General features: G+C 51.9%; 1 protein-coding gene across 3 annotated transcripts in view; it reads left to right on the top strand.

The window, feature by feature from the left end:
• Positions 1-677: 677 nt before the first annotated feature.
• Positions 678-10,870, top strand: part of PTPRS (protein tyrosine phosphatase receptor type S) — a gene marked incomplete at both ends in the record, with an annotated part of 92,946 nt that continues 82,753 nt past the window's right edge. For all 3 annotated transcript variants that reach the window (XM_080359305.1, XM_080359301.1, XM_080359300.1), the window contains one exon: positions 678-765. In XM_080359305.1, coding sequence (XP_080215431.1) covers positions 678-765 — 88 coding nt within the window. The remainder of the gene's footprint in view (positions 766-10,870) is intronic.

The raw sequence follows: 10,870 nt of genomic DNA, 5'->3' as shown, positions 1-10,870 counted from the left end.
CATTGCTCGTGTGCCGCTCGCCCTGCGCTGCCGTCCTGGGGACGGGAGGGAAACCGACAGGTGTTAAACTTTAAACGTGGGCTCCGCACATTTGGTGCCTCCCGATGATGCTTCTCTAACTTGCGCCGTTCCCTCCCGTTGTGTGAGTGCGTGCAGGGAAATTCACCGTGACCTGCTGTGCTTGGCGATGGAGCCGGCCGAGCCCCTCATTGCATTCACCATGACATGCTGCGCTTGCCAATGGAGCCGGCCGAGCCCCTCGTTGCATTCACCGTGGTGTGCTGTGCTCGGCGATGGAGCCATCCAAGCCCCTTGTTGCATTCGCCATGATGTGCCGTGCTTGGCGATGGAGCTGGCCAAGCCCCTTGTTGCATTCACCATGATGTGCCGTGCTCGGCGATGGAGGCGGCCGAGCCCTTTGTGGTGTTTGCCGTGCCGTGCTCGGCTATGGAAGCACCTGGGCCCCTCGTGGCATCACGGCGAAGGGCTGCCTGACCTCTCCATCGGGACTACGAGCAGCTGTTGCTTTCCTGGGCTCCGTTCAGCTTCTCTGTCTCTCCTTCATCCCTCTGATCGCCCTCCCCTTTGTGCATCTGCAGGTGCTGACGACGCTGGGGAGCCGCGGTGAGTTCTGCTGACCCGGAGCCTTCCCGGCTGGGGCCCAAGGCCATCGCAGGATGAGGATCCTTCCCAGCCCGGGGATGTCTTCGCTGGTCTCTCTCGTGAACCTCCTTTCCGTGCTGCTCGTAGGCTGCGTGGCTGAAAGTAAGTGACTCCGCTGTCCCCTGCCCCTTCTTTTCATCACACATGGGGAAGGACACCAGGAGCAGGATTGAGCGTTTAGAGCCAGCAAATGTATCCCCACCTTTTTAGCGTTAACAAAGTGCTCTGTATCTGACAATTTCCCAATTTCCCATCATCTTTAGCTTCCCACCAGTGCCTTCCTGTTGTTCCCAGTCCCACCTTAGAGGGACATTACTGGTTCTCACAACCTCCTTTGAATCTCGAGTTGTCCCTAAAACTGCCAAAGAGCTGGAGAGACGGGGGGAACTGCCCGATGGCTCTTGTTGGAACCTTCCTCCCCTTCTCCCAGGCCTACCTGCCCCCAGCTCACCCGCATTGTCCCCTCCTGCTCGTGTCTGTCAGGCGCTGGTGACCGTTGTCACGTTACGCGCTAGGGCTGGATTCAGAACAACAGCCAAAGAAAGAGCATTATGTTTCTCCTTCCCCTGAGTGAACCACTTCCAGTTTAACACAATTTTTATCTTCGCTGCCTTTCAATTCTTGCTTTAAAAAATGAAAAGGGGAAGAAAAAAAAGAAAGCGAAAATCTTCAGCGACTCGAATGTAATGTTCCTTCAACATGAAGGCTGATCACTCGGGATCAGCGGGGAATAGACTTTTCCAAGCTGATTGAATTATGACTTTTTTTCCTCCCCAGCAAAGCCGCTTGAAGCTGGTGAGAGGGCCGCTCTGGTCAGCGCAGCCCTTGACAGCTTTTAACGTAATCACTTCGTTATCAGGGTTTATTAAGATGACGCGGTCACCGGGGATTGAATGGATCCTCGACCTTTTGTTGCTGGGAGATTTGTTTTGAACGTGGCTTTCTCTCTTCTCTGCAGTAGGCGAATGTGCTCGGTGCTGTGGGCTTCTCAAAGTCATGGCTGTGTGACTTGAGTTTTACCGTGGTTCTGGTTTTCCGCGGAGGAAACAAACGCCTTGTCTGTCCCTGTCTTCTATGGGGTGGGGTTTGCTCAGAGATTCCAGCCGAGCTGGGAGATCCGACATGCTGTCTGGCGGCTGTGAAGCACTTGTGAGATGTGTCCTTGGGAAGGGCTGGTGCTGGTCACTCCAGAAGGCACCAGTGGTGCAGCCCAAGCTGAAACCTGTCCCTGCCCCGCACACACTTTGCTGCCAGCGGCAGGTTTCTCGGTCCTGTAGTCCTGCAGTGTCCTTGGATCCTGAACTGTGAGGTTTTGTGCTTTTTTTCTTCCTCTTGCTGCTTGCAGATGTGCATACAGGAGCTGTGCAGGTTGCAGGACTTGCTGTCTGATGTGGGGTTGCTCATCCCTGCCTGATCACAGAATCCCAGAATGTCAGGGGTTGAAGGGACCTGGAAAGCTCATGCAGTGCAATCCCCCCATGGAACAGGAACACCCAGATGAGGTTCCACAGGAAGGTGTCCAGGCGGGTTGGAATGTCTGCACAGAAGGAGACTCCACAACCCCCCTGGGCAGCCTGGGCCAGTGTGTGTGTTCACTGATGTGCAGGTGAAGTTGCTCCAAGCATCATCTCTCCTCCCAACCTGTCAGCACCTCTTGCCCTCCGGGATGCTCCCCTTTGTTTGTCCGTTGTTTGAATTGCTCTGCGGCTGTTGCTCTCTGCCTGATGATGGTGAGTTGATCCACTCCTGATTTCGGAGGGGCTGCCGAACTCTGCCCGGAGAGGCCAGGCCGGTCAGCAGCACCCGCGCTGCTCTGCGGTGCCAACAGCAAACAGCTTTGTCTGTCACTACCGTGGAGACCGCGTGAGGAGCCGTCACTCTGTTCTGACAGCGTCCTCTCCCATCAGATGGCCCTGGGCTCTGTCACGCTGCCTCTCGCGTAATCCCTTGGCCAGCATCCATTCGGCTGGCGCTTGCCACGACGCCAGCCCGATTTCCTGCCCTAGTTCACCCGCGGGGTTTCCGAGGACTCGCAGCCCCGGGCGGCCGATGCCGGGCAGTGCCGGGCTGGTGATGCCGGGCAGTGCTGGGCTGGTGATGCCGGGCAGTGCCGGGCTGGTGATGCCGGGCAGTGCTGGGCTAGTGATGCCGGGCAGTGCCGGGCTGGTGTCCCCACCATGCAGGTAGGAAACCCCGGGACGCTGGCTCTGGAGGGGTCACCATCTTCCCGGCTCCCCTTGCAGCTGGAGGAGCTGCGCCCTCTGCAATCAAACCACCATTTAAAATACTTCCCTTGTTTCCTAGGCTAATTGATCTCAGTCAGTGATTTAAATCTTTCTATGGCAGGAACATTCTATTTAAAGGAAACTGCTATTTAAATTAAAAAAACCAAAGCACCACGCTGCTTTTTTGCCTGCTGTTCTTCCTTGTGAAGCTGAAGAGGATAATAATTGAAAGGTACAAAGCAAACCTGTTTCTTCACTTTTTCTTCAGTTGCATACGGACACTTTCTTTGTTTCTTCTGGATGGCCAAGGGCAGCGGTACACCTGGAATTGCTAACTCCAGGGTTATTTTCAATGGCCTCTCATGAAATGGAACGTATTATCATTTCGTTAAGGATTCAGCTGGTTGTATGAGTGACATAGTTGACGTTACTGCGGTGAGTTGGGGGAGGCCAATTCTGTGCTCCTCAGAGCTGATAACATCCAGACAGCACTGACAGGCACGTGAGGTCTGGAGAGGGGAACAGTTCCCCAAATTGCTGACACACGTGGGCACAGAACCGAGCCTTGTGTTTTGTGGTCGTGCACCCAGCCCGAGTCGTACAGCCCCAGCACCTTGGAACGTCCCCTTTTGTGCCCACACCGGGTCAGTCTCATCTCTCTGGCTGTTCTGCCCCTGCTGTTCAGGTTGCAGCTGCATCTGCGGGGTCGGGTCCTCCTGCCCTCCGGTACCACCGAAGGCACAATGTGCCTGCTTTAAGTGCTCCTCAGTTGCAGATAAAAAAAACACTTACTGTATAGAAATGCAGTAATTTTTATAACTGAAACCAGCATGCTCGCTATTTTCAAGTGGATTTTTTCCCATTGATTAAACCTATGCGTTTTACAATAGTGCTTCGCTAATTGGTACTTTGCATACACAGAAGGCTGGTGTGTGGCTCTCTCCGCCCCAGCAAAGATTTAATAGCAGATGCAGTAGCGACATTACTTATTACTCAGGTTTTCTTCCTTTTATAAATCACGTTATAGAACACTTACTAGCACGCTCCGAAGTATTACCATAAATAATTAAAACTAAATCGCAATTGACAAAATAAAAGAATAAAGCCCCTTTTATGATGCATTACCCTGGCTTCCTTCCCTTTTAATTGCCCTTGCTCCCTCGTTAATTTGCAGAGCGCAGTAATTCATGGGGGGGTCCCTGGCGCTACGGGAGCTGCGGCATGTCCGTGGGGCTGGCGGCGGATGGCAGCGAGGGCTGGAGCTCGTGTATGGAGGGTGGAAAACGCTCTGGTGGGCTGGGAGGGGAGCTCGCGTGGACTTGCAGCGACTTACACAAGTGTATGACTCCTCTGGTGGTCCCTGCCGTGTTCTCATCCCCGGAGAGTTACCCTCTGTGGTAGAGCTCATGGCGTTTAGCTCGGGAGGGCTCAGCTTTGATCTGCGGTTGGCCAGGACAGCGCTTGTCAGATAAGATGGCAGGAAAAATCAAGGAGGCTCCATCTTAAGACCTGATAGACACGTTAAGACGACATCAGTGGGAAGTGAATCTTTCTGTGCTGCGGAGACCATTTCTAAGTGTTGGAGACTGATGGGTGGCAGTGCAGGAGCGCCGTGCTGAGGGGGGGAAGGTGTTGAAATGTGGGGCTGAGTCGCCCGCAGCAGTTGGGTCCGTGGCAGCGTCTGTGCCGGGGATGCTGCAGAGAAGCTTTAACCCGTGGTGGGTGCGGGCTGGAGGGGCAGCAGAAATGAAGGTGGGGACACACAGGAGGTTGTGTAGTCGGCTGGTAGCTGGTGGAGCTTCTCCGCGGTGTTGCACGTCGTTCCGTCAGGGAGTAGAGCCCGGCGGTGCGGCACAGGAGGCAGCGGCTGAGCCGCGTCCTCCAGCAGGCAGGTACCTCTTGCTGCTGCTGTTCCCGCGGCCCAGTTGCTGTTGTAGGCATGGAAACCCTGCTCTCCTTGTTCCCAAATTGCCCTTTCCTTCCCCACCTGCTCTGCCGCCATCCAGCCCGTGGTTACTGAGGGTTCTGGACTACTTGTTCCACTCAAGGACATTGAATTAAGCCTCTATGTCACCTTGTTTAAGTGCCTGATTAAATTAAACCTTGCCTGCCTGGATCCAGTGATGTATCTCTATTTTTATTATTCTTTTCTTTTCTTTCTTCTTTTTCGATAACTCAAATTGAAAAGTTTGTGTCTTCTGCAGGACCAGGAGAGGAAATAAATCATGTTCTGAAAGAGCTTCCTCGGGGGCAGGACGGGCTGTGAGCGCCGGTCGCAGCTGCGCCCCACGCTAGGGATGCTCAGCAGATTAATCCCCGCTGAGGAGCACCTGGGGACGGCAGAGCCGCGGGTGTTCAGGACCAGTCATGGGTGTCTCCTGCTAAAGGATCTTTTCCCAACCAGAGGGTCTTGCTGCTCAGCTTCATTAGATGGCTAAGTTAGGGGAAAAGAACATCTGTTGGTTGTGTAAACAAGCGGCTTGTGTGAAAATGTCATCGATGTAGTATTTGTGGTAGGGAAAGTGTCTTCGCCATAACCTGGATTGGTTTTTGACTCTGTGTCCGGATTTCCCAGGAAGCCAATGCTTCTTTCTTTGTGACTTTTCCCCCACACGCTGCCAGGGGCGACAGAATCTTCCTGCGATCTCACCAGGACCCTGGACCACTGCAGCTTTTCATCCGCCCACCAAGGTCTGCATGGTCATGGCTTTTCAAGACCAACTAGATACAAACCTCCTGGGTCGCTAGAGGGAATCTACGAGGGTATTGTCGCCCTTTTTGTGGCCTGGCAAGCCCAGGGTTATTCTTAGAAGGCAAAGCAGAGTGGTTTTCAAGGACGCCCGACCAGAGGAATGTCGTTCTTCAGTGTGCGTGGGATGGAATCTGGGCTCGAGCTGGCCTGGGAGACCCGGGCTCCAAAGAGCAGTTGTATTTACTCTGTGCCACTCTTCCCCTCCAGTCAAGGATGTTCTCTTGGAACATAATTGGTCCCAGTTCCCACCTTAAAAGCTGTGATGTTCCCCGCACTGCAGCTGCCTTTAATTTTTTGGAGATTGTTTTAAAGTTCATGCAAACAGTCACGTTTTGTGCCATCTGCTGCATGTGGTGGAACAAACCACGGGACGGGCAGGCACAGCAATTGGGAGCGTCCTCACCCCGCCAATGCACCGTCTCAACCCTCCTCCTGCTTGTCTACAGTGGCTTTTTGGAGCGAGGGCTTCTCTTGCCACAGTGTTGTCCGGTGTAATTAGTCTCAGGTTTGGTTTGGGGTTCTCAGCCTGCAAACTCTAAATGGTCACATTAGGGTTTGGCAGAGGAGCCCCCTGTTCCGTCCAAGGGCACAGCAGCTACCAGCGTGACGGTGAAGAGATCACAGCCGACCCAGACCTGAAGGTTGCCAGGAGAGAGCATTAGAAATATCATTTGGACACCTACCGCTAAGATTTTGAAAGGGGATATTGCAGTGAATGATTTGAACTGTTGACATGGAGTGCGGATTAACCCGTTTGCACAGTATCGTTGCGTGGAGCATTGTTAGTATGTCGCATCTTGCGCTGTTTGGTACAGGGTCGGGTGGAACCAGCGCTGCTCGTTTCATCTGAAATGCACAGAGTCGTTTCTGTTTCCTTTTGAGGCCGAGAGGAAAAGCAAAGCTTTAAAGAGGAAAAAAATAAATAGAAGGAGCTGTGGCTGCTTTAGCATTCTACAAAGTTTCTCTGAGTCTTCCAAACCTTTAATTGACTCAGGAGCATAAAATTGAGAAGGGGAAGAGAGGGAGAGAGCGTGCGGAGTGGCGCGAGCGATTTGAATAATTTATTGTCCTTTGAAGTTGCAAGAGAAATTTCAGCTGCCTTGGGGAGTAATTTCTCCCCATTCTGAAAGGGTTTCTCCTTATTTTAAACTCATTCAGAGGATGATAGTTTTGCATTTTCTGCATAATTAATGAGCACAACTCCCCCCCACCAGTCTCACACAACCTCTAAAGAGTGGTGATGAAACTTGGTGGTTTTTTTAATTAATGAAGTCAAATTAATTTGGCTACGTCCTCTTCCTCCCTCACCTCCGTTAGAATTCATGGATTGATTCATAAATTAGTGTGAGGTGCCAACGCTTACAAGTCTTTAGCTTGACCTTTGATTGCTTTGAATGAATTTCTCTGAGGTGGTGTTGGTTTTGTTCCGTTCAGCTCTTAAAGATCACCTGGAGACGGGATCTCGCGTGATCGCCGGTGAGCCAGGAGGATCCATCTGGGTGGGTGGGTCTGCTTGGCTTTGAGGGCTTTCCGTGTGGGTTTGATGATTGCTCTGATAATCCCCTTGCCCTCTAAGATCTGCTAATTGTGGTTAATTCCAGTAGCTGCCACTTGAGGGACCTGGGAGGAGGAGGCTCTTCTGCCCAGAAGAAACCATCCCTTGCATCTCTTGGAAGGTGTCAGACATCCTACTAAAATAATATATAAAGGAGCTCATCTTCACAAATCCCGGAGTGTCAGGGGTTGGAAGGGCCCTGGAAAGCTCATCCAGTGCAATCCCCCCATGGAGCAGGAACACCCAGATGAGGTTACACAGGAAGGTGTCCAGGCGGGTTGGAATGTCTGCACAGAAGGAGACTCCACAACCCCCCTGGGCAGCCTGGGCCAGGCTCTGACACCCTCACCCCCAACAAGTTTCTTCTCACATTTAAGTGGAACCTTCCTCAATTACTGCCTTTGACAGAAGAATTGAAGGCGTCCTTGCTGCTGCTTTTCCTCATTTCCATCTCTCATGCGTTGCACTGCATTTCAGGCTCATTGAATCTCTAGTTATCCCAAAGCTGCATTGTTAGCTTCCCCTTGCTGGGAGTTCCCAGCACTGTTCCCGGACCCTCCGTTTTTCCTTCTTTTGTGTTGATGTGCCCACTAGAAATCTGAATGGTGAGTATTGTGGTTCGAAGACAGCGGTTGTAATGACTCGTGTGGTAGGAGTCAGGGTTCGTGATTGTTAAGGGCTGTGTTCTTCATTACTCATGGCTTTATTAGGGTTTGGGTTCTTGTTTTCCACATCTCCCATCCTGAGCTCCCTTGATATCCTGTGATGACCAGTACAAACCTAGGGACCTGAAAACCTGTTTTAAGTGTAAATGCACAGAATCTCCCTTTTGTTCCATGGAAAATATGGGCTGAAGTCTTTTACCAGAGGTCAGATAGAAATAGTGTAACACGCCTTTGAAAATACCCCAAATTCTGTGCTCTGTGAATTGCACCTTCCACTTCCCTCGTAGACCAGACTGTGTCTCTTCCTTGGGAGAAAGAAGCAGACAACAGCTAGTAAGTGGAAGTAATACAGCTTTTATTTACAGGAGTAAAATAGCAGAGTTTTAACAGATGATATTTTACTTATCTGATGTGCCTTTTGTCCCCAAATGATCCCTACACGCACGCATTAGCCAGCAAATCTGCATGGGGCTCATTGCTGCGGTAGCGGGCGAGGTGAGGCAGGGGACCCAGCTCCGGGTTTGCTTTTTCCAAAGGTCTTTGTCATATCACTAAAGCGAGGATCAGAACTGATCTCCCCGATCGCATCCTTGGGGCTTCTAGCCCTGCGCTTTCTCTGAACGACCATGAGATGCAGAAGCTTGTAGCGGTTTGTTTTCCCCATCGCTGCTGACTCTACTGTCACTTTGCGGTGGCGCAGGACCTCTGCTAGGCTATATTAAGATGGCATGGCCCCCCGGGACTTGGAATCCTTGCTCGTTAAGCTTTTTCTTCTTTCAGGCTTGTCCCATAGGAGGTGGTTTTTCATGTTCTGGTATCCCCCATGGACTCTGATTCTTCCATGACTCAAACAGCGCAGCAGAAGTTGAGTAAAGAGCTGAGTCCTTTCTGTCCGTGTCTTTTCTAGGTAGGGGGTGGATTGAGCTTCTCTGGGCTGCCAATATCGATGACAGGGCTGGAGCAGAAGCTGTCCCAGCAACACGAAAAGGGGAGGGAGAGCTCCCCGCCTTAAGCTTCTGATTGCAGACAATCCAGGATTGCTGTCATGACACTGATGGACAAGGAGCCCTCATTAAGTTGCCAGGACGGCTCCTTGCGTTTCCTGCTCCTTTTGCTCTGGGTCATTATGCCCTGTTATAGGACTTGTGGACAAATACGGAGTGAGATGTTGTTACAGTTGATTGAAAGCTCTCGTGTACCCGCAGGGTCACGTTGCTGAGGTGCGTGTGCTCCTGTGCTCGCTGGCCCTTCGGTGGCCGATCCCAGGGCTGCCCCGACGGCATCACTTGTCTGCTGCAGCTCCCGCTGCTCACGGGGAGCAGCTTTCTTCTGGCTTTGTGTGCTAGTGCCAGAAGGTGAATAGAATCCTGGCCAGAGGCCTATCTGTGTTACCACCTACGTGCTCCTTTGCCTGTCAGTTTGATTCATTCCAGGAGGGAGGGTGCAACCACTCCAAATTGGTAAGAGAAGGGAGGTGGGGAAACTGAGGCATGGGGAGAGGATATTTGTGTAGAGAGAATGCATAGAAGAGCAAAACTCCGTTTTGTATCTTCTAGATCACATTCCCCCATGCACATACTCCATCCTTTCCATCCTTTCTTGCCTTAGGTGCAGAGTCTGATGCTGCCCTGCCGTGTTTGCTGCCCTTTACTGCCAGAAAAGCCAGATCACTTCATCCCACTATTAATTCCCCATTTCTCATGCATTAAGCTGAAGCCCCATGGTGCTCCGGGTTGTGACAGCACAGCCCTCGCCGGATGGGTCGTTTCTGGTGTGTGCGGGTTACACAACCTGAAGAACCAGATCCCAGCTTTCCTGTGATAAGAAAGTAGAGGAGAAGGTGGTCCAAAATATCATCCCACTGCCTGTAGGACAGGGACAGCGCTCCCTCCTATCCTCTCGAGCCGTTTGCATCCTGTAAATGTGTATCGTTACAACGTGCCCTATAGATTTGCATAAATCACAGTTGGGAGGGTGTTTTTGTAATCTGTGACAGTGACAAATACCCTTTGTGCTATGGAGAGAGGTGGATCCTTTCCATACATACAGTGTGCAGTGGTAGCCTGGAGAAGTCCTGCCGAAACTGGATGACTTCACACTAGCTGCTGTTCCCATGTGATAAGACATGGTCCCATCCCTAAAAACGAGCCGTTTAAATAGACCAGAAGGAAGGATTACGCTTCCCTTCCAGCAGGCAGGATAACGTGGTTTTTCTCACCTTGGATGTCAGAACTAGAAATAGATCTTTGATAGCCTGAGTCTCCATCCTGGCTCCGCTGCTGCAGGCTCGTACCTCCTCTTCCAAAGGGTCTGTAGCCGAGCGCGTTGCAAATAGGAGCCTGAAGGCTTTGCGGATGTGTCAGATCCCCAAAATTACAAGCTGCTCGATGTGGTGGTGGCTGTGAAGGGTCTGCAGCCTCACAGGCCGAGGGGAACGGTGGGAGCTGGCAGGACAGGGCTTGTGTAGTAAAGCTGCATGAAATGAGTCCTAGATCTTTCCCACCCGTTTTCTCCTTGCATTAAATCCCACGCTGGGTCGCATCCTTCACTGCTGTCCTTCCTTCTCTGGGGCCTTGCTGGAAAGGAGGGGGATAATCTTTCAAGTGACATTCCCTCCTGCCCAAAGGGAAACGCCTGCGTTCCCTTCTGTATAACCCGGCTTTTCTGCGGCAGGTGAGGCTTTGGTGGCTCAGCAGCAGGGGAACAGCAAGGTGGAATGGCTTCACTCCTAAAGAAACGTCCTCGATCTTTTTTTACCCTCCTTTCCCCAACCTTGCCAGGCCCATCTCCCCGAAGGGAGCCAAGAGCTGCTGACAGTAAGAGGAAATCTCTGTCTGAAGCCTATAATTATCCTGTCTGCCTTCCCAGCAAAGGCCAGTTGGGGGGCGAGCACGCTCCTGTTTCACAGATCAGCCCGAGTTCTGCTGCCTCCCCAATTACTGCTTAATGGACTTTTTATGATGATAAGACGGCTGGGTTGGGGAAAAGTTATTGACGGGGAAATGGAATA

Source organism: Nesoenas mayeri (assembly GCF_963082525.1).
Source record: "Nesoenas mayeri genome assembly, chromosome: 25".
In the NCBI taxonomy this organism is placed as follows: Eukaryota; Metazoa; Chordata; class Aves; order Columbiformes; family Columbidae; genus Nesoenas; species Nesoenas mayeri.
Note: the sequence above shows the minus strand (reverse complement) of the source record. Positions and strands in the feature narration are given on the sequence as shown.